Source organism: Osmia bicornis, chromosome 6, assembly GCF_907164935.1.
Source record: "Osmia bicornis bicornis chromosome 6, iOsmBic2.1, whole genome shotgun sequence".
Taxonomy (NCBI): domain Eukaryota; kingdom Metazoa; phylum Arthropoda; class Insecta; order Hymenoptera; family Megachilidae; genus Osmia; species Osmia bicornis.
This window is the reverse complement of record NC_060221.1, coordinates 7,345,959-7,369,869: the sequence shown is the minus strand read 5'-3', so window position 1 is coordinate 7,369,869 and position 23,911 is coordinate 7,345,959. Positions and strand designations below refer to the sequence as shown.

The 23,911-nt window shown below is 45.5% G+C and overlaps 2 protein-coding genes across 13 annotated transcripts in view; one reads left to right on the top strand and one right to left on the bottom strand.

The window, feature by feature from the left end:
• The window catches only part of LOC114871982, a 70,174-nt gene that overhangs the window by 18,679 nt on the left and 27,584 nt on the right, over window positions 1–23,911 (top strand). Inside the window, exon 2 of the mRNA XM_029178655.2 lies at window positions 17,768–17,931. Coding sequence (XP_029034488.2) covers window positions 17,768–17,931 — 164 coding nt within the window. The remainder of the gene's footprint in view (window positions 1–17,767; window positions 17,932–23,911) is intronic.
• Window positions 1–23,911, bottom strand: part of LOC114871975 (regulating synaptic membrane exocytosis protein 2) — a 63,294-nt gene that overhangs the window by 19,502 nt on the left and 19,881 nt on the right. For 6 of the 12 annotated variants that reach the window (XR_003788672.2, XR_003788679.2, XR_003788677.2 and 3 more), the window contains exons 5-14: window positions 23,511–23,745; window positions 15,534–15,747; window positions 15,005–15,194; window positions 9,286–9,493; window positions 8,575–8,838; window positions 7,665–7,688; window positions 6,164–6,428; window positions 5,406–5,657; window positions 4,739–4,924; window positions 1,973–2,002 (exon numbers count right to left, since the gene is read on the bottom strand). Coding sequence is in view for 1 of the 12 variants with exons in the window: in XM_029178637.2 (XP_029034470.1) it covers window positions 1,973–2,002; window positions 4,739–4,924; window positions 5,406–5,657; window positions 6,164–6,428; window positions 7,665–7,688; window positions 8,575–8,838; window positions 9,286–9,493; window positions 15,005–15,194; window positions 15,534–15,747; window positions 23,511–23,745 (1,868 nt within the window). In the remaining 11 variants the exon portion in view is untranslated. Of the gene's footprint in view, window positions 1–1,972; window positions 2,003–4,738; window positions 4,925–5,405; window positions 5,658–6,163; window positions 6,429–7,664; window positions 7,689–8,574; window positions 8,839–9,285; window positions 9,494–15,004; window positions 15,195–15,533; window positions 15,748–17,211; window positions 17,358–23,510; window positions 23,746–23,911 lie in introns of those variants that run through there. The other 6 variants (XR_003788681.2, XR_003788675.2, XR_003788673.2 and 3 more) reach the window with 6 other exon arrangements.

Genomic DNA, 23,911 nt, shown 5'->3' with positions numbered 1-23,911 from the left:
TAACGATAAGCATAAAATCCAAATTCAAGTTCTAATGCGTCTAATCAAATTATGAATTAGGAAATACAGAGCTTTAGGATGAGAAGCATTAATTTCAAGTTCCAATTACGCGTACGTGAATGAATTAAAGATCCATTTATACGCAATCGTTTCGTCTGACGCAACTACCCTCTTTCCGAGTCCATTCTTCTATTTCTAAATAGTCGTCTATGTACATACGATGGTTGTTTTTCGTGGAATGAATAGAAAGAGAAGGAAGCTACGCGGATGGCACGATGACAGAATGGTTTTATATAAATGGAGCTCAATTAATTACCTCATTCCGTAGACTGAGAACTGGTCGGTCGATCTGCAAAGTGCAAATGCATATCCTTGCGATCCACGTCGCGAAGCTATCTCTTACAAAGTGTTACTTGCCAATGAAGCCGGACAGAGAGTAGTTGTTGGACCATTTTCCTCCGCGGTGTCCTTCGCGACGGAAGGACAGAGTTGTTTCCGTTGCCAAGAAGCTACTCGCCAGTAGGCAAACTGCTGGCTCCCGTAAACAATGGACTCGCAAACGGAGTCGCGATTAGCGGAGCCAAATGCGTGCAAAAACCGTCGCGGATCGATCGCGGCCGAATCGTTCGGAAGAAAAACCGTCGTCCGTTCCGTGATTCCTGGCAACGGATACAACGGGGGAAAATGTATAAAACCAGTACAGGTCATCTGTGTGTTGCCGCGTGTGTACGTGTGGGTGTGTGTTGTAGAAACTGGACGTTGCCCAAATCGCGAAGAGGGTAAAGCTTCGAAACGAAAGAAACAAGAGCCACCCCGGCCGATGCGTCGCGTTGCACTAAGCATACTAAAAGCCATGTCCTCTCGCAATCTAATGTCTCGTTAACGTGGGAGATGCAAGAAGCGATGACACGATGACGCCTACGTGTGCCTACGTGATCGGTGACCTACTGAATCTCTGCGCCCAAAAACTACTTTTCATTTATCGCGCGAGTTCTCTTCTCTTACGCCTCGACGGCGATCGTCGTTCATCGCCTGGCACATCGACGAGAAACGAGTCACGATTACAAAATACGTACTTCTTCCTCTTATCATTGGGTCTCTTATCATGTAACCGAGACGCAAAGAGGGTAAAATGCGAAAACCGAGCTGCGTGGAAGCTTTATACGAAAGCTCGAGACGCGAGGGAGCAACTGGAATACATCTGAGGGACGTATCAGTTATGGTCGTTTTAACGAGCACCGCGTTATCCCCGCGTGAATTTACCCCGGATAGTTAGAGGAACGGGGCGAACATTACTTTAGCACAAGGTTAGCCGCGATAACGAGACACCCTTCCAGGAGGAATGAATAAAAAATTAGGTTCCCCGAAGGATGCTTCTATTTCCTTATTAGCTGATTCATTAGTTAACAGATGTACGGTTAACTCTCTCTAACAGTGTTACAATTTAATATCCCGGAGATGGTTATATAAATCAAAATCAACTCTGTTATTATCTTTGAAAGGTTTCGAATAATATATGACGGTCCTTTTCAAGCTTTATTAACAAAACGTATTTTTCTCATATTCCGTAGAATATTATAATTAATCAAAGTAAAACAAAAGATTGCTGTCGTGATTTCGTTTCGTCGTTTCTCGTCGATAATGGGGCCAGAATTGCTAATCGTCCATTTCTAGGAACCAGCTAATGTACGCTCTAATCTCATCGATATAGATTTTCATGCTACGTTTCTTTTCCAACGATTTTCACCGATCTAACAACGAGGAGATCGCGTCAGTATGCGTTCATTGGTGTTTATATAGAAAACATCGTGCCTCGAGTCGATCGCATCACTGACACGAGCGTATATCTACCGACGTAACGCTAAATTTACACAAGTTAAACGTTAACGTTGGCGGTGAACGATGCAAAATAACATGTGTGATTGCGTGATTACGTGAGAGAGGAGAGAATATAAGTTTGTAATAGCCGTACCGCTTATAATTTGACGGCATATTATGAAACCTAAAAAATAAACAACAGAACAGATAAATAACAAAGGAAATCGATCGAAGGTGGCGGCTGACCGGTGCCAGCCCGTAAGTTTTACCAACTAACATAAGTATATTCGCTAAATAAACGAGATCACCGGAGAAACGAACGCGGATTATTCGTGAAAAGAAGATCGAAAGAAAAGGGAGTAATCAGACCGGTACGCCGGACTCGACCGACGATGAATTTATTAATGTAACCAGTGAAACCCTTTCGGATAATCCTGTTAGGCGATGTATCGAAGGTTATTAAATATCTGCACGCAGCGCGAACCGGCTACTCGCGTCGCAACGTTTCAATTATTCCTCTTGCACGCGGCATTTTCAACGCGCCAGTTTCGCGAACTTTGCCGAAAGACAGAGAGGGAAGAGCAGGGAAGAAAAATAGAAGGGTAGAAAAATTGGTCAGCGAGTCGCAGATTGAGGCCAGCGTGGATTAATGAAGCACGCGCCGTTCCAAATCGTTTCTACAGATTCTCGACGTCGAACGACAAGCCGACCTCGCGTGAAAACGATCCGCGCGTCGAGACGTTGGCCCGATGAAACGTTAAAAGCTGACAAAAAGAGAAAAAAAGAGGAACAAAGAGAGAGATAGAGATAGAGAGAGAGAGGGAGAACGAAAGTTTCGACGAAGATCCGGCAAGTTTGCCGGGATTTTCGAGGCTGTGTCGTGCAATTTTCAACGAGCTCCACGGCGAAGGGAACTTTCGGATATTATTATTCGAGCACCCTCGAATCGAAGAGGGTCGACAGATAAGGCGATTGATTACAAACGAAAGCGAAGCGGGCCCGAGCTTTCCGTGCCGGCAATCGGATTACTCTCTCTGTCTCTAGGAGAAGCGGCTAGAGAACGCTCTCGAGGGACGCAGCTTGTATTCAGAGCATCATCCGCGGAATAAATTTGCAAAAGGTTCGGCCAATTAGAGCTGGAAATGGTAACCGAGAGACAGACGAACGGGACAAAGCGGCCAGCAGTTTCCTTCGTTCTTGAACGTTCCTCCCTTCCATTGCATCGGCACTCTCCAATCCTATATCACGGTGTATCTTCAATCTTCCTTCTCCTTTTAACTCCTCTTCGAATCGAGCACACGGCTAATCCAAACTGCACGATAAATTCACTAATTACACCGCACTCGACGCTCTTTCGCGACCCATCGTTCCTCTCAACGTTATCACACTGAACATTCGCAAACACTGGAGCGAGGAAGCTTTTTTAAAGCTCGCGATCACTGAATTTGATCGATGACACTGAAGTTTCAGCTTCTAATCACTGGCGGCCTAAAAATGAACCACGCGGTTATCACTGTCCGTAGCCACGCAGTTAAATTTCATTTTCCCTCCCTTATTCTCGCGTAATCACCACATTTCTTTTCGCGTTTTCTTCGGTCAGTTTGCAGACAGAGTCCGTTCACTTGTTTCCTGTTCGTCGGTTCTTTCTATTTTTCACCAGGAAAAATAGAGAGGATCCGAAGGCTGGGTGGAAAGCACTTTGCACTCACAAATAACGATCGGACGTGGTCGCTGGAATATTAATATGGATACGGGCTGAGGGGCTGGCTTCCGCAGCCAGCGGTGGTTGCAGGCCAACTGGCATGTCAATTGGCTTGTTGCCCAGTTTTATAACTTGGCTCTCGGTCTCTCCTCTTCTCTCCTTTTCTCTCTTTATCTAATTCTCTTTCCCCGCCATTCTACCCTGATGCTCCCTTATTCTCACCCCTTCGCTTTCTCTCCCATTGTCTCCGTCTCTCTTTACCAACGTTGTGGTTGTCTTTACGTCACAGTGCCGCCTTCTTCCGCGTGGAACACAAAAACCTTTAGCCACCTCTCTCGATTCTGCTTTTTTTTTCCATCCTAGGAGCTTCACCTTTGAAACGTCGAGCTCGATGAGGTACGAGTAATTAAGAAGGTATTCCGCGGCGATCCGTACCGTTTAGAAGAAAACAGAGATCCCCTCGAAAGTTTATGCGACAACGTTGAAGGATCGAGGACGATTGTACTCGGTCTTTGTAGAGAAAGGATTAACACGAGAAATAACTATTATTACGACAGTTACGATAGCGGTTACGGCAGCTGTAAACGGGATTTTAAGCCGAAAGTAGTAACCCCGGTAGAACGGTAACGCTTCTACTACTAAGTACCATTAATTCCTGGCGAACCTTGCACGACACAGCTTCCTACTCCGCAGCTAATTCTTCGCCGGGTTGTTTCGAAGGCTTCGATTCACGGAAACTGTCGTACGTTAACCTCGTAGGATTTTCCACGCTACCGATCGCAAGTTCAAAACCACCCCTCTATCGAACACGTTTCGCGCCGTATCAACCGCCTACGAGACTCGTGCTTAAACACCGGTGAAAATTCTTGTATCTCGTACGAGGCGGTATGAAATTTACGATCCATAGCGTAGATAATTCTATTTGCGTCTTACTGTCAGCCTGCCTACGACGAATCTACTTGGTCTTCTCGAGGAAGATGAGGAAATCGATGCTCTAAGCTCGGATCTCGTTAAATCGTTTAAATCGACGGTGTTCTCTGGTGGCCGTGGACGTTTGTGCCGCGTCGTCCTTAGAAAATAGCACGCTCTTCTCCCCGGTATACATATATATATATATATATATATATATCTCGTATATAGTTTGAGGTCGGGCGAAGGGTGGTAGTAGTGGTTGGAGTTCGGGAGGCGCGGTAGAGAGATTTCGAAGGATGCTCTTACCTGGAGGAACTGCCGATACTGCTTATACTGGCACCGTCAGCTGTTCTCCTTTGCTCCCTGGAGACGTCGCAGTCCGTGATATCGCATTCGGAAGTGTCAGAGTCGCTCAGCCGCGACGTCGTCGACGGTGGACTGAGATGGCAGTCCACCGGAGTTATCACCATGTCATCGGGCTCCTGATAGTATCTGTGCAACGCGAAATTTAGATCTCACGCTACGCTCTTCTCGCTAGAGCTAGGCGAAAAAGAATCAGCCGAACGTATCTGCTGAACACCAGCGATGCATACGGCACGCGCACACACACATACATACGTACACAACGCGCGACGAACACACCTGACCCGTCTTATTTAAGGAGACGTTATTTAGGATAAACCGGTGATCGTCGACGGATTCCTTCTCCCTATGTATTGAAAGAATGATAACCGCGAGAACTGGTTGGCTAGCTGCCGCCTACGATCTAGCCCCCTTCGTTTAATTTCGTTTAGCATTCGAGCGGCTAACAGAAGCGCAATGAGTATTCGTCAGTCACCAATCTCTAAGTCTCTCCTAGTCTCTCGTTGCAAACAAGCGTACGAATGCGTAGGTAGCGATTGCGTCTCATCTCAGAGGCATGAAGAAAACGAAAAAACGTTCTAATCTACCGAGCAGTGGTTTGGTCACGTACCCAATGTGCCGATGTTCGCCGTGTCCGATCAGAGGTAGCCATTCCGGTTCCTCGTCGAGACGGGCGGTGGCTAACTCGAGCACAGCTTCGCCCAGGAAATCGTTCGTGTCGTACTTCCCGTAATCCCAAACCGTGATCTCCAGCGCCCTTTTCCTCAATTCAGCGCCCCTGACACCTTCGTAGACGAACGTCTGGTTCCATCTCGGGTCGTTCGTGTTCGCCAACGTTTTCGTCCGTCTCTTCGACTTCTCGCTGTGCGCGACGGAATATAGAAAAACGAAGGTTACGACTCGATACGACGGCGAAATTGATACGTAAATGGAACGATACCGCGATCGATGTCGGGACATTAACGAGACGCCAGTTCGAGGAGACGAGCATGGGAAATAAAACGATGGAATTGTTGGCAACCCGGCCAAATACGATGGCTATCTCTTGGCTCGCTATCGTTTCTTCGAGAAATGATTTATCTCGAGAAACGACAGCTTTTAGCATCGACATCGTCACGCTGCTGTGTCTCCGCGTAAGCGAGCACAGAGGTTTCCGCGTCGTTGAGCGTCTCGTACTCGATTCTTTTTGCGTCAACGCTACTATCCACCCGGGTAAGAAACTACCGGACGATTTGGAACGCGAGTTCCTGCGCCATTAAATCAATCCACGAAGTTGAAACGACTCTACGAGAAAATTAATTCCGAGCGGAAAGTCGCGCTGCTTTACGATTTAAAAGTGGAAAAACAATTTTCGTCGGGTTCACTCACCCCTTGTCCGGAAGCAGGAAGATCTTGGCGTAGGGATTTCTAGGCTGTCCGTTGCTCCTGGGCGTGAGCCCGGCCGCGCAGATCAACGTGACGATCAATCGAAGCGCCATAGGATCGAAGCTGAGCTTCACCTGAAGATTACCACCCACGTTCGCGTTGCCAGGAGGGTGGCGTAGATGTCTGGCCCGTCCCTGAGCGTGGAGATCCGGCGAGCCGGGCGAGGTCACTAAAACCGAAGGTTTCTCGCGCCTCGCGTCGTATAATTCTGCAAGTGATCGTTCAGTGCCGGCTAGACTTTAGATTCTTCTCGTGAGCTGGCGTTTTCGAGCTACGGGTCAAAATGTGTCGTACAAAGATGGACGTAACTCCGCGGTGTAAGGGCGACGTAAAGAACAACGAGAACGGGACCAGGTTCGACGCTCTCTTATCTTCGAACACGACCGAAGATTGCAAGATAATATCCAGTCGCGTTCGATTTAGGATGGTGCAAGAAATTCGAGGAATTCGCGGTAAAATTCCCGACAAATTGCTGGTACGAAACCGATTTACGATCGTTCTTCGAATCGTGTCGGAAAACGGTGGATTATTACAGGATTTACATCGATTCGAGGGTGAATTTCGGGGACAACCTGCGGGTTTACATCAAATTACTGTAATTTTTCTTGCGTAATCAAAAAGTTCAGGGCAGACATGTTAGTTTCTTGGGAAATATTGCAGAATAACGTGCGGGATACTCTCAAACTGCTCAGGATCAAAATAACGCATCCCCGTAGATGTACCGAGCACAGATGGTAGATTAACCCTTTGACCAACGGGAAGTATACATCCCGCGCTTCTTGAATGCACTACTATTTGGTAGAAGGTTCGAATATTGCGCCTGACGAATTAGGTTGTCGCATATCAAATTGGATCCGACGACGTAAAACTACTTGATGGCGATATAAATTAGAAATTGGCCATTTGATACGCAACAATCTAATAAAACGCTTGTAATTCCGATGCTGCCGTAGCTGCATCGCGGCGATGCAGCGTTCGAAGAATCTATAAAAAGGATAATTCGCATTATGTACAGAAGGATTCGAATACGAAACGGCACAGGTGTGTGATAAACGTTAACACAAGTGTACACGCTTGTTCTCAAGTTGTTGCTCCCATAAAACTATGCTCGTAAAACGGCGGTGTTAGCAAAGGGGCAGGGGGGTGCATTGGCACTACTTCTCTACGTTCTACGGTAAAACATCGACGGTATACAGAAAGCAAAATAAATGGCGGGGTCGTTGCTTGAAACGTCGATCACGACGGTTTTGTGCACACTCGTCTACGGGATAATCGTTGCTGCGATTCCATTTAACGGAACGGAACAGCGAACCCTTTGGTTCGCCGTTTTTCTCGTCGATTTTCCAAGGTCTAGTAGAAAGGGGTGGGAATATAAATCGACAAACACTCGGCCAGGGAAACACCGATTACATGGGATCGAGATTAAAGAAAATTTTAGGCCTACCCCATAGAATACATTTCTTAAGACCTGGAATACGAAAAAGCATATAATCTGTGACAATATAGCATCGTTTCCAATCCGCTTAATTTTACTTAATGTCTATTATTAGTTAGGGACTCGACGTTTTCCAATGCAAATCCAGGATAAATTTCGTTTAAAGGCACCAAGAATTTTTCACCAATTCCAATACTTTCTAATACTATATTAATTTCATTCAAATCATACTCTTTTCTATGACAGACATTTGTATAACATATGAATAAGTAAGAAATTCTTGATCCTCTAATTCGAAATTTATCCCAAATCAATATCGTCTGGAGATAATCTTGAGCCGGAGAGTACCTCAAATCGTGTCTGATTAAATGAACTCTAAAATTCTCTATTCTACATGATGCTACTTAAGTACAGGTTGATTCCTCGAACGATATCGTGTCCATCGTTCAACAACCACCCTGTACAAATGACGAGGAGCTGTGCAACCAGCCCTCTGTCGTTCAAACTTCTACAATTATTCACAACAAATCTAAGTCTGATCTATCAGAACCCGAGCAATCGTCTCAACTGACACTGTCTACCTTCTCTAGCCTGTCCTCTAAACGCGCGTTACGCTTCGGGACGCTCGAAGCATCCTCTTCCACGTCCCAGCGCGTAAACTACGGAACAAGGTACATACTCGGGGCGGATAAGAAGGGAGACAGAAGAAAAAATAACGAGAACGACCTTTCAAATATTACCTCGTCCCATAAGTAATTTAAATAATCAATTCTTATCGAAAATATCTGCGCTCGAAGTAAATCAGATTACTTATGAGACGACCTAATAATTCCTGAGAGTGTGTTTCGAGGGTGGAAAAAGAAGAATAAGAAGAAGAAAAGAGGGTGAGGAACGAGTGAAGCTAAAAGCGTATAGTCACCTTTGTGATGTGGTTGTTGCGGGCCGGAAATCGACTCCGGGTGCTTTTGCCTCCATTGAGTCTGTGCGGCGATCCTTCTGGACGCCATCGGCGTCGTAGGCGTCGGTCCTGCGGGCATCGTCACCGGACCGCTCGTCGGGGATAGATTTCGCGAAACTATCAGCTCCACTTGGGGCTCTTGCCTCGACTCGGCGATGATGTCGCAAACTTCACGGAAACTCTTGCCCTGAAGGGACCTGCCATTCCACTTGATCACCTCGTCACCTGAAATCGTCGAATGTCCGATCGGTTCCTATTGGATCGCCCCGCGGCTCTCGTGGCACGACGAGAGGAAAGGTTTATTTACTTCGAAACGGGGAGTTCCTTTGCTGAAAACGCTAGCGGGTGAACGAGGGCAAAGGAAAACTCCTGACACGGTGATTCTCGATCTAGCTGATGGAGGAGCGTTTGTGGTTAGGTTGGGATTGGATTGATACGGAGATTCTTTTTCTTGGATCGTCGTTCGTATTGCTTCTCGTGTCAGAGTGTCGGATAATTGTTTTGCTAATTGAAAGGGTTGCGCCGCTGACTTTCGGCTCGAGTTTAGTATTTGATGAAAGGACGGTATTTAAGAGAAAGGAAAAGCTGTTACGCAAGAAGATAGCTTCTAAGGTAGGAACGAGGTTGGGAAGGTAGATGGGCAGGCAATCGGGGTTAAATTGATCGTCTTACCGGGTCTCAGTTGACCTTCTATATCAGCCGTGCTACCCTCCTTGACCTTCTCGATGACGGCGCCCATAGAACCATCCTCCAATAGTTTCCCGCCGACCACTTTCAGCCCGAGTATGCTACTACTGCTTCCGGAACCGGGCTGCTTTCGCAACACCATGTGGCCAATGATCTTCTGGCCGTCTCTGCTCATTTGCCAGGATAACGGATGCTACGAAGCGCGGAGAACGGGTTTTGGTTTTTTTCCTTTCAACGTCAGACTCGTCGCGTTCTTGTGAGATGAGAAAAGGGCAAGGGAGAACGCGTGTACACGCTCGAAATTCGGAAGACAAGACGTTCCTCGAATTGTTCGGATCAGTTTCCGAATTTCGAACGCGAAAGAATCGATCGCTAGGGTGGTAATTCGTGAACGGACTGTGAACGTTGATGATATCAAGCTGACGTTCCTGGATGACTATCCTGCGCTGCGCAAATCGTACGATGATCGATCGAACGCGAACAAAAACGTTGGAACGTATTGAATTTTCTTATCAGTCGCAAGATATTCGTCTCGCAGGAAATTCTGATGAAAGAGAAGCTGAAGAGAGTGGTCTTTCTGGCGACGTGATGCACATAGGAGAGGATACTTGAAACTGATCGACTCATGGGTGTACAGGGTGTTAAGAGAAAGGTGCGAATAAAATTGAGAAGCCATCAGAGAAAGCTAATTTTATTTTTATTTATTTCAAAGAAATTTTTGAAACAATTGAGGAGTACCAGATGCTCCTGAAATTTATTCGCAACTTTTTTTAAAAAATCTGATGAATTGCTTTCAAATATCCTCTCGTTGAAAGTGTTTATGGTGTGGGTCTACATGTTTCAAGGCGCATGTATGGTAAAACGATCAAGCTTGACACCAGGAAGAAAGCACGCTATCGTACGTCTACACTAGGCGCGTCTAAACGGTATGAACAAATCACTAATTACACATGCTTCACACATGCTTTTGTCAACGAGCATACGAGCAGAAAAGCGGTCAATCAGTCCCTTCGAACGTCCTATGTTCGAGGTCCTCAAGGTATCCAGGCATGCAACAGCGATCGCGTTAAAAAAAAGACCGTGAAAGTGAAGTATCTCTGTCGAAGAGCGACTCGATTCATCTGGTGGATCTACTTTAGGGAGAGGGGTCGCCTCCTTCCGGTTTACCGGTCGATCCTGTCGATCTGACCGAGTCTTTCGACGCCGCTCTGTTCGAAATTTTTATTCTTATACCTATTTGTGAGATTCTAAGATAAGAAGGGTACTTCTGCTTAATCTCGATGCAATTGGCTGCTTCGAGCAACGAAGAAATTTAAAGAATTCTACAGAATTCTACCGCGTCACGGAATAATACAGTTGTAATTAAATATTTTACTAGGGAAGTTAAACGAACGCTCGAAAGTTTCGCTAAGAACGCTCGTTAAATCCGGAAAGAATTACTCGAAACGCGTCGATTCTCCGTTATTAGCTCGAACAGGACTTTTTTTCTTTTACCAAGTCTCGGTAGTTGAAATCTTTTCGAAACGTTCCACCGCGCCCGTTTCTTCCCGAGCGCAGCCAATTACATCCGTTTTCGGTTTCCGGGACGCCCAAAGTCGCGCGCGGATTTATCAAAAGCCGTCGTGAAACCGATCGACGAGAGCTAACGAGGTCGTCGAGACTCGCCACCGCTTCGGATATCCTTTGGCCGTGCTCCAATTCGATTAATTATGAAACAGGTACGCCTCTCTCTCAACAACCTGGCTGGCATCCTTTCGTTCCCTTTTAATTGGACGTTTCGGATCGGTTGCGAAATCGTCTCGACTTCTTCATGGATTGACAGTCATCACGCGGACGTGTTAAACTAAGCCGTGATTCAAAACCTTCTTCTGATGAGCGTAACACGAAACGATAGCAATTTAATGGCGAGGAACAAAAGAATTGTACAATACCAAATAACTAAATAAGAGTACCACGAAATTTTTTAAATAGTTACATTCGTAAAACTGGAAGCTTGCAAGTCTTTCATTAATATTAATAAATTATGATGCACTGTTAAAAAATATTCTTGTAAATAATTATTTGCCAACGTCCGCGTAAACACACACAAAGAGAGGGAAATAGCGTTCAGTCGATAAGTAGCAGCTTAATCCCGGAAGAGGGTCGATCTTGATTTAACCGATGAAGAAGAAAAAGAAGAAGTATATAAGACGAACCGACAGCAGATAAATTGCTCGATTGCCGTCCGTTTACTCGGACCGAATTTAATCTTGCTTACTTTCCTTGCATAATTGGAACACGGCCTCCCTCCACTTCCTGTCTTCTTCCATTTATCGAACGATGATTCTCATGATCGGGACCGCCTATCGTCAACGTTCGATGCACGCGATTGACCCGTTAAATAATCGTTCGTCCCCGTTGCTAGAAACGATTCCTCGACGGATCAAAAACGTAGAAACTAAAAGAGAACGATCGAACGGTATTTTCGTCTTCAGGAACTCGGTCAACGATGCGAAGATCTCATTACAACTGAAATTGTATCGTTCAATGTTGGAAAAGGAAATTCTTTTTTTCTAAAAAATCGCTTCGAATTCGCAGCGAAATCTTGATCGAGATTCAAGAAATAATAATAATCTTTCCTAAACATTGCATCGAATTTCGATAAAAATTCTTGAACATTGAAAATTGTATTACTCGCATCTCTAAGATATTATTCTTCCTTTGCTTTTCTTCTTTTAAAATGAAAGGAAACCTTGCAGCTTTGTTTCTAGCAGACATTTCGTCGATAGAACGAAAATATCCGTTGTTCTACTTCTCTGAGACTGGACTGGGAAACAAAAAATTCACACAGAGATACTTATTAATTCGCAAGTCATTTGAAACCCTTTTGCGGGTATTTAAGTATTCGCGCAAGGATTAAACCCAGTTACAAGTCCTCCGGGGGTGATTCGCGTCCCCGCGATGGCTTTTAATTCTCCAAGTTCTTGAAGAACGTTTTCTCAGGAACGAACGATTAATCCGAGTCAGGTGACGGACAGGACGGATGTGTTCCATGGTTACCCGGATAACTGGTCGTGTTCCGTTCGAATGAGTTTCACCAGAGGCACCCATCGGCCCCGTCCGCGCCTCCATACACACACACTTGACTGGAATGGGAAGGATTCGAAAGAATGGCTTTGCAACGGACGGATCGAAATTCGAAGCCGATTTACGGGGTCGTATAATAACAATAACGGATAATCGAACCGTGGTTGGCCATCGGCCGTCCCGACGCCGGCAAATTGACAAATACGCCCGGCAAGGAGAGGCTATCGGAAAACCAGCGTCCGAACAGTGAAACTGGGCGCCCGGAAGAACAATGACGGTCGATGATGACCCGCCTATTTGCTGGCTAGCTCGATTTTCACGCGATCATTCTGAACGAAACAGTCGCTGAAAGATGGCTCGTTTTCATCTTTAACTGGCTAGATGGAATCATATATTATGGTCATTAATGACAAGTCTGGCAGACGATCTTGTGACGAAACCCCTTTTTCTGTTCCTACGTTAAAATAGATCAGCAGACCTTATTCTATACAATTTTCCTAGAGAACAATTTACAATTTTTACAAACTGGAAGTCTAAGCTTTAGATATCATTTTGAAGTGTTCCCTCCAAAAATTTCAGTAATTAATTGCAGACTTTAACGCAGGGATTAAGCTGAAACGCCTTGACGAAAATAATCTTGATTCCATCTTACCAATCAAGGATCAAAAGAACAGAGCTAGAACATTCTCAGTCTATAGCTTCTTTTTCGTGTCTCCTCTTAATCAAGCATTCCATAAAGAACGTTCGAAGGGTCTGATGCAAAGAGAGGAGAACGCCGTTTATATTAGCCTGAGAAATTATCGTCGGTGCAAAGGAACATGTTCTCAATTAACACAGCGTCAAAGGCTTCGTTTCGAAATTCGACGAACGAAACGTCTCGTCGAAACTCGATTGAACTCTGCCACCCTCTCTAGCCTCTACCTTCTATCGTTTAACCCTTTCGCCTAGAACAGTGTATACGTACGCTCTTGAAAAACGTTTAGTCGGAGAGCGTACGTATGCGCTTTTGAGAAAGATCAATTCTAAAGACCGAACCATCGCGATAAAGTTAAGGAAAATTCAATTTCATGATCGATGTATCGTGTGGTGAATGTGGATGGTGAGAGAAATGATGGAGAATCGTGTTCGAATCCTATAAGGTGTCCTGTAACTTGCGAAAAACAAGAAGACCCCATTGTCAGTCCCTAATTTTCACGATTCGATATTGTTCTAAATGACGAAAGAACACGAGAGCTTCCCGATGAATGGTTCGCAGAGATGATACGATGAGAAAGAATGAGTTCCGCGAAGAAAGCGACATGGCGTCCTATTTCTAAGCGACTAAATCACGGGGCGAGTCCCGAAGGGTTTTGTCGGTGACGTGAGATCAACTCAAGACTCATGCGATGGTGCGATTATCTACACGTTGCCAGGAACGTCGCATTCGTCGCGTTCGTGTTCGTCAAATATCGTCGCTACGTGACACGTTTCTCGATCGGTTTAAAGAGTTGACAAAACAGATCCCGAGGAATTGCACCGCGAAGGTGTGCGTGGTAGAACGTGTAACGAAAAGTAACGGAGATTCCAAGCGCGGAAGCCTTCAAGCTTGAAATTTTCGGGTGTATCGAGCAAAAGAGGTTTCTTCGTCGCAAATGAAAAATTTGACAAAATGTGGAAGAAACGAAAGGGAAGAAAAGAAATTTATGAAAGTTTCAACACCCCGTCGATCTTTCCCTCTCGGAAATTTTTGTCTCGCTCCGTTATTCGACGTACATAGCACGGTACAGCTCAAAATTATTCGAACGACACGATTTTTCGATTAGAAATTGTTAGAAAATTTGTGGAGTTATCCGAAACCTCTTCTGCTAGAACATCGATCGCTGGCCGCCGCTCCTAGCTAGAATTAGAACGACTGAAGTGAAAAAAATTCTTTCCGATTCATGCACAAAAATCTGTATAGAAAAATGATATTTCTCGACAGAACTGTGTTTCTCTTAACGCAACCGTTCGAATACTTTTGAGCGATACTTTATGTACATACGTCGTATTAATTAACCCCTTCGTTAGGTGTCTCGCGTCAAAATCATTGTCGAAGAAAGCTTCCAAAGAAGGTTGCATCTACTTGTGTCAGGTGCTACGTCTACTCGGATTTTCCTGAACGCGAAACGCGTTATAGTGATGAACGAAAGGGTTAAATCGACGCGTAACTAAGGACTACTCTAATCGCACGAACCAATCGGATCAGGCACTAACAGAGCACGGTATTTGGTCGTTGTTCTATGGTGTCACTAATGAGAACTAAAGCTATGAAATAAAAAAAAAGCAATGAACGAAGAAGAATTGAACCGTATTCCACTTTGGACGACAAAGACCCGCCATGATTTAAGCGGCTGCGAGAGAAATCTGGCCGCGACGCGCGATACATGAAAAGCGTTCTAAATATGCACATTTGCTTGTCGATAAGGAGAGCGACAGAGACCCCTTTTACTCGATCATCCACCGGCTGAATTTCGTTTCCTAATGGTTCTAAACGAAGCGACCGCCTGGCTGGGTTGCTCGAAGGCAATCAATAATCGATCGAATTCTAGCCTAATCGTTCGATCGACGAGCAGATTTTCAATGTTTTTGCTCGATTTTGAGAGGAGTAACGGGCCCGTACCTTGGGCAGGTCGCCCCTGTTGCTGTCCTCACTGCTCGTGAACGTGCTAGAGGTGTCTATCCCGGAGTCTTTGGTCGCGCTGTCTTGGCTACCCTGCCGATCGGCCTCCCAAGACCAATCCTCCTGAGGGCCGCCGACATTGGTCCCACCGTCAAATCGCACTGTCTTTTTCCCCCTTCTCTCCGTGAACCTGATGGACACGCCACATACACAGAGATACGAGAGAGAGACACCGTTTTCGTACCGTGTGCCTTCGAAGTGTTTGCAATTGCGTGGATAAATTCGTCTTTCTTTTTTCTCTGTACGCTCGTTTCCCGGACCACTCAATGATCGCGGTTGCTTTCGTCCGGCGATCAAACAGACGGCGTATATACGTGACGTTAGAAATTTCGTTTCCAAGTATCACCGGAAACCCGGCAATCCCTGGATGACCGACGCGAATAGAAACGAGAGAGAAAAAAAAAAAAAAGAAAAATATAAGAAGGATTTAATGTTTAACGAACGCACGATTGCCAATTTTCACACGCACCTCCGACTGTCGGCGCGCCATTCGTCGCCACTCCTTCGGAAGCTCCGTCTGACGAGAGTGCTTTCTTCTTTTCGCGGCTCTCGCGGTGGGTGATGACCGTTATACTCGATGGTCATCGCGCCCGTGTTGTGATGCCCGTTGTGGGGTCCGTTGTATCTACGTCCACTGCCGGACATTGACATCGGACCTCCCGTATGGTGGTAGTACCCCTTCCCTACAGTAGATCCAAAACGTTTCGTTTGCTCTGTCTCTCTTTCTCTCTCTCTCTCTCTCTTTCTCTTTCTTTCAGCTATCTAGCTGTCGATCCTTAATTCTATCGTCTAAACTAAGAATCGTTTACCTCCCTTCATTATCGTATTCTTAACGCAGTCGCGTTTCTATTATTCTTTATATCCCCTATTATTACCCTATTCTTTCTCTTCTAAAGCTACCGCATCGTTTCTAACACGTTTCCCAAAAGAAATGCACTTGGCTCTTGGAAAAATCCGCGTCCTAAGATAAACGTCGTCTAGAACACGCTCCTCTGCAACCTATTGATCGCTAACTCTCGCCCATCTACAACCGGAAGTTGTGTGCGTTCAGTGTACTGCTGTGGGTAATACCTGTCGAGGACGGGCTAAGACAGCGGTGCAGGCTTGTCCCCGTGGGGAGAAGTGTGAGGGACGGTGCTCGAGCGAACCGGAAGTCGGTCCAGATTCTGCCGGATCACCGACCTACGCGACGTAGTCGTATCATGTGCAAAAGGGGTGTGTCTTTCTGTGTGTTGTATGTGTGTGTACGTAAGTGTGCGTGCACAATAGGCGTATGCCACTTTCACCGAAACACGTTTCGGCAGATTATCGTTTTACAACGTAACGAATTATCGTACGAAAGCATCGATAGAAACGGCTAGGGTGCGAGAATTCGTGGACACAGGGTAGAGAATCGTCGATCATATTAAAAGGGTGACACACGCAGAGAACCTCCACCGTAGCACACTCAGCGTCGCTGTGCTGTTACGTATCTTCGAGACGAACATCGAAGCAACTGAATGTCGTGGAATATGTCGGGAGTATCTTTTTTGGTGAACGATACGTGTACGTGGCGTGAGTGAGGTGTAAACGATATACTTGTATACCTGTGCACGATTCGTAGCCGTCCAAAGTAGAACAAATAAAATCTGTTACAGCTCTGCCGACCGATCGCACGTTATCATGATCGATGCATACAGAAACGCGATCGTTTCTTTCCGTTCGCGGGAACTTCAATTTAGCAAATGTGAATCGTGAAAGAAGAAGAAAAATTTCCGCTCGAAATTATTAGCGATGAGCGACGATCGTTTTGGAAACGATCGAAAGAAACCGTGATCGCGACGGCATGTGTCCCTCGGACAATCGTTTGCTCGTTTTCCGCGGGTCGTTAGGTGAAATGAAAAAGCCGTATGACGAATCGAATTCGAAAAAAGATACGCAACCGAAAGGAAAAATTGCGATCGAATGGTTTCGCGTTTGAAGAAAATCGATAGGTTCGCAACCGGTCGGCAGATGACGTACACACACATGCACACGCATACGCAGAGATATACATATAATATATATATATATTTAGGTAGATATATATATGTGTATGCGTTCGGTTCATATATATATATAGCAGAAAACGAACTGCCTTATTTGCATTTGAGAAAATTAGTAGGTACCGCGAGAAACTGACGATTCATTCTGTCCCCGGGCTTCTCCCTCGAGCTCCTGGAAGTCACCACCATGGACGGCGGTTTATCCCCTAAAATCCGATCTCTCTTTAAGCCACACATGTTGCGTCCGATGCACGATGATTCTCTTATCGCTAAAGTTAAAAACAGAATAAAGAGCTATCACCCCCACCCTCGTCGCACGATATCATTATACGAATATCATCGAGCCACACGATCACTCGAATAAATTCCCGTGGAAAAGATTCGTGTCTGTTTGTGTAAACGATGCATGTTCGCAAGAAAAATTGTTTCGCAAACTTTCGCTACATTTGGTTCTTTAAGGGGTTGCTCTTTTAACGGGTTGTTCTCGTAACACACTGGCTATCTATATGCTATGTCGGTTCGATGCATAACAGATATTAGGGGTGGACAAAAAGAAAGAAGAAGAAAAAAAGAAACGAAAAACGTAAAAAATAAAAAGATTGGTCACTGCTATGAGAACTGCGCTATGTAACAATCGAACACTGTGTTTTTGCTAATGGTAATCGTAATACATTTGCAGGCAGTGTCTGGTGTTCTCGCTACACGCAAGAAGTAAGTCGTCGTTTCGTAACGATACGCCCCGGGCTCGAGAATTCGATCTGGGTCGATTCTGAAAGGAGGAGGCCTTCGACGGAGGGAGGAAAAAAAAAGGGAGAGATCGCCTCGTTCGTCGCTGCAAATCAGGTAAGGGATCACGCATCGTAAGACCGACAAATTGGCCATACGATCGCCACGCGAGACGCCCAGCGTCCCTTCTTACGTAACCGAAACATTCTATCTGCATCGCTAGTACACGACGATACATTTACATACGAAATTTACGACGTCTTCGATATTATACTCTGACTCGTAATAAAAATCCACCACTTTTCTCGCACTGGTTGAAATTAATGAACGATTCCGTTCAATTATTCATGATTCGAAGCGTGTCTATAATCGATATTCCGAAAGATGAGAATCTTTTGCATAATCCACCGCGAACTTCGTTACTATAAAACAAGCCAATTAAAGAGTGCTTAACACGTTAATTACCATGTCACTGATACGCGAGTGATACTTGAATTTCCATCGGAATCAATTGCTCGTATTATAAAAAATTAATAAATTTTCTATCAAACGTCTCGATTCGAGGACGAACGAGACTCTTAAAGGAGGAGGGTTTGAAACACGGAAACTTCAAGATCGATTCGCCACGAATCGCAAGGATCGAGGATTCGTCTCCGCGCGCATAAGGGTGGTAAATATTTTAATCGACCGTGCCATTCGCGATGAAGCGTCCAAGATCCTTACGACATCCGTAATTCGTCTTGTATTAAGTATATTAAACGTGTCTCGAAGCTTTCTGTGCCGGGGATGCGTAGTGACGTCAGATAGGGGGTGGACGGAAAGGTTTTAATTTACGGAGAAGTCTCTCCGGGAACACACGTCGCTCCTGAAAACGAATTAAAATCTGTTTAATAGAATTTTAACGTGAACGGAAAGTGGAAGGGGGGAGGGGGAAGGGACTTGATCCGGACGGAAACTGTCAAAGGAGAGGTAATCAAAGGCGGAGCAGGCTCGATGAGAGGCCAAAGCGTGGCCGTGACAATTTATCCTTCGCCCCTCGGTTCTCCTCGTTCGCCTGGGGATCCGGTGGACGTAGCAGCTCGGCCGTTTCTCTGCAAATCCTCGTTAAAGGGAAGTTGCGATCTGCGAGCGCGCGTAACGGACTTACCTCTCGAACTTCTACAAACTAATTCTCTAGTCTCTAATTGTATTGTGTGCATCTACGAATGGGAGCAACAACGCCGTCCGACCGAGCCGGTCACTTTTCTCTCTCTCTCTCTCTCTTTCTTTCTCTCTATTTCTCTCTTTCTCTTGAATGAACAAACGAACGAACGAACGAGCCTGTGTATTGGTACACGCTCGTACGCTCGGCACGTTGCTAACTCGCGTACACCGCGAGCCCTGTCTCGCTAATTGCCACGCTGATCCTCTTAACAGTATAAATTCACCCGGATGCGATTTGCATTCGATTATCTTGATACTCGCGTTTATCTCGTGTCAGGATCAACCTATGCGATCCTGGAACGTGCGATCGACCTACCGATCGTCTGCTCCTTTATTAACTACGCTACGAAAAGAACGTACGATTCTTTTTCTAAAGAACTTGTACAACAGTTTGCTTGAAATTATTATTAACTGGTTCGGTAACAATTCTTACCGAGGTAGTTTGAATCTCTGTTGGCTCGTCCTTTTTCAAACTTTCCTCCCTGAATATTTTAACGCATTAACGTCTAAAGTTGTGTATACGCAACATTTTCTTGTACCTTTTTTGCTACTTCCTATTCGCTGCGGGTAAATACTTATTTATCTTACTAATGTCCCGCGAACGTGGAGAGCAGGTGCACGAGCAAGTAGTAACGCGTACGATTATACCGTCGCGGTTCCCAGATTCCGGCTCCTCCTAACACCAGCACCGTGTTTTGTAAGCTTTTAATCTGGCTTCGTTAACCAGCCCGGAGACAACCGGGAGAATTATTGTAATCAGCGTTAATCAGCGACTCTGGGAAAGTTTCTGAATATTAGAGAATTATTTTTTGTAGAACAAGTACACCATGAGATAAGAATTTTCATCACTTTAACGTCATCGAGTAACGTATTACTGAAGATATTTCAATGATGCTAGTTGCGTAGTAAGATAAAGACTGGAGGGTTGACGGGATTCAACTCTCTTGAAGTTTCCGGTAAACGAAGTTGTAAAGAGAACTCGAATCCAGGGTCCCAGTGGTTCGCTAGCATGAAATCAGTATGTTGGGATTAAATTTCGATGAAGCAGCCAGACGAGAAGGAAAAGTCTGTACCGCAGGCATGTCCCGAAGGTCGATGCACAAAGAGTCGTTCGATATGGTATATCGGAAAAGGAATACCGGGTAACTCGAACGTTAGGTTTCCCTGTAGTTTCGCATCGGATGGATTTCCCTTGAAAAATTGAAGGAAAAAGATCCGCGCTCGGCTCGATGCTCGGGGAGAACAAATAATGAAAAGGGAACGTCGATGACTCTCGTGTTCCCTTCAGCTCGATAATCACTTATCCTCGAAAGCTTCTAGCATCAATCTTAACCGATCGATCCATAATTTTGTACGTATTTACCTTCGATGGATGCTTTCTCTTTGACGGGTCTATCTCGACGGAATGGATGCAAGATTTAGCAGTCGTTTTCCGAGCGATCTTTCCATCCCTGACATCTTCATCATAATTTCAAGAGATTCCCGTGACACAGCAAGTAACGAGGGTCAATTCGGATACGATCTGCAGCCTGATGGTTGCGAGAATGTTAAGAATTAAAAGAAAGGTGCTCGAGCCTTGAATAACATCTTTCGAATGAAACGAAGCGTCAAAATATTCTATGTCGGAGGGTTAACAAACTGAAGATTCCTCTTGAAAGTCACTTCACTTGTACGCGAAGGCAAACACGATTTACCTGGCTGTTACATTCTTGATTCCATTGTTCCAACCATTCGAGACAGCAGAGGCGGTGCCAACAGGGGGGAATTGGCTAACAAATTCAGCGACCCCAAAGAAATTGCAACTTCATATTCATCCAGAATCCGCTTGCGCTCAAAATTTGCCCAACCCCCTGGAGGGAGGGACCGAGCTCGAGAGGAAAATCGATTCGAAGAAGCAAACGACGAGCAGCGTAAACACGAGCACCGTGAAGGATCTATTCAAGCAAGGATCACCTACGTGCACCACGTACAAGCCGGCTGCATTTATGCAAAGCCGTGACGAGACGAGGAACGTGTCGTCGAAAAGGGTTCGACGAATGAATGGATGCCTCAAAGGAGCGCGGTGTTTTCCACCGTCGTTACTTTCTGCTTCTGTTTGCCACCGAGACCAGCCCGGAAATAGCAAACGGGCAGATGTTTGAATTCGCCCACGTGTTGGCCGCATGACGTCACGACGACCGTGTGGGCGTCGCGAACGAGCGGGATGGATTGGTAAGGGTGGTACGCGAATAGAGAGTGAACGAGGGGAGGAAAATTGGGGTAGGAAAATTATTTCTGAAAGATGTAAGAATGAAGGATGAAAGGATACAACGAAAGATTGAGAAACTAGCGGGGAAACGTATTAACAGAAGGATATCATAGGTTAGATACTTTAATTAACACATTGAGCGCTGCGAAAATTAACCCACACCGCCAATTTAATAAAATGGAATAACCGAGAGAAAGAAAATGTAAAATACTTTGGTATAAAATGAACGCGAGACGGAGGAACGAAAAACTACGTAAAACGGTAGGATAAGGGGTGCACAGGTAGGGTGGAGAGGGAAACGCAAGAGGATAGCAAGAATCAATGCAACGACGAGACCGAGGGAGGGCAGAACCCGAGAATTCCCGCAGGATACCGCGCGATACGCCACGATACACGATCGTGAAGATTCGATCAAGGACTTACCAGTTGTGAGGATAGCTAGGATGCCGATCAGCAGTCCACGCGTGTCTGGCCGAGTCTATACTCGAGAAGGGGATTGGAAAAATTGGGAAGAAAATTCACTAGTAAAGATTTTCCAGCGAATAACAGAGAAAATCTAAACTTTACTCACGCCTTTCTGTGGAATAATGAATCAATCCCATAATCTAAACCCCTTCGCTTTATAAATGAAAAAAACAAAACAGGCATCCATTATCATTACACCGTCCTGTACGTTTAGAAATTTCAGAAAAGCCATTTTGTTAGAAGCAAAGAGTAGCAGGTCGGTAGTGTTGAAGAAAAAAAGGAGAACTTCAATGGAAAGAGAGCAAAGACGAACGAGGACACGCGGATGTGTGTACAAGGGGGATGATGTATCTCTTTCTCTCTCGACGATGATGACGATGCGCACCTCGCTGAATCGGTTCACAGTTCGCCGATCTCATCGCTAATCAACTGTGAAGCACGTACGCGTATTCTCTGTCCCTCGTCCGCTCCTCGAAACCGAAAGCTCGAATGCGTCGCATAAAAAGCATCGGGTTGTGTGTCGAGTGATTCTCTAGAACACGGTGGAACGCGTACGCTGTAGAACGAGGCGGATCCAGCTAACGGTGGTAACCTAAATTTACTCATTAGCCAAGGAGGAACCCGGTTACGCTTCCACTCGCGCCGGCGCCTTCGCGATAACGCGTTATCGCTTTTCATCCACCGCCCCATTCGAGGCGATCTGACCGCGCGGAGCAGACCTACTTTCCTATTTCAAACATCCCATTCACGCGGATATTCTTTCCGTTCCAGCTTCAAACGGGCCAACAGAGAGCCACTGTACCATCCAGGTCGAAAATTTCGATTTTAATTTCAACCTATCAATTGTGGACGAGTTGTTCGAGGTCAGAAGCGAAATTTTAAGATGGCCATTCGCATTGATATTAAAGAATTGAACCTCTTAATAGGTTGTAGGATAGCTCGTCCTACCTCATTGTAGGAGAGCTTCTGGCTTCGTGATTTACTAGAACGAGCTCCTGTAGCCAGGGCGGGTGGAGCGTTAATCGCTTTGTAAACACGCGCGTACGTAGGGTTTAACGAGGAGCTTTTTAGACTGCATGAGCATCGGATCGGTCGATTACACTTTCCTTCGCCGGCTCGCCTGTAAATATCGCGGTACAGGTGCACACGTTCTCCGTAAACCAATTGTCCGGTGACACGGAAAGCCCGTGGCACTCTGCTCGTGCAGCGAGTTTCAAGGGCAAAGCTGACCCTAACGATCAGCTAGCTCCCTTAACGTCTTCGTCGTAGCCGATTTTCTTCATCGATTTAGAAGCTGGGCACGACGTTCAAACCGTGTCGCTGTTAAATTTATACGAATGGCGGTGCGAGGATGTGACGTTTCGAAAGAGTAACGAATTAATTACTGAAATTAGACGTTTGAAATTCGAATTTATATTATTTACTAAAAGGTATAATTAACGGGATGTCACTTCCTCCGCGAGTCGTCGTACTTAATCTTTAAATCACGGCGCGGATCGTTCTCGAATTAAACAACCTTTTCAAGAAATCTTAATTAATCGAATGTTCATTGATTCATTAGATGTTTACGTAGATAAAAATCATACTTACAGAAAGAAAGAACGATCGGTAGAGCTTCGAAAAGAAAAACTGTGTAGTACGATCGAGGAGAACGATTACCCATGTTCCGGTTACTCGAAGGAAATCGTTTGCCGCACGATCGATCGCGATTTCAAAATTCGTATTGATCGGCGACGTTATAAGTTAGAGAATAGAGAAGGAATATCGAACATGGACTCACCCTTCTCGGATTCGTCAGGCTCGTCGCTGGCACACTCGGGTGTGCTTCGTTCTTCCTCGCTGCTGCTGAAGCTTCTTTGAGGCTGAAGACCACCCTGTCCACCCACCGGTTGTGGCGGGTGCGCGCTTTGCGTTTGATGCACCGAATGTTGCTGAGGAGGATGCACCGCGCTACGTGGTGGGCCGGCTTCTACCGTTGGCTGACCATATGTCATCGCGAGATCCGTATTCTGATCCTGAAAATCAACGAGGATCCAAGTTTCACGAATAATACAAATCCCGATCCTGCATCTTAAATCTGATCAGATAAAACGTAATAATAAAATAATTTACACGAAAATATGATTAAGCCATGGCTAAAAGGAATGCAGAAGTTCATTCTCTACTCTCGCCAACTTTATT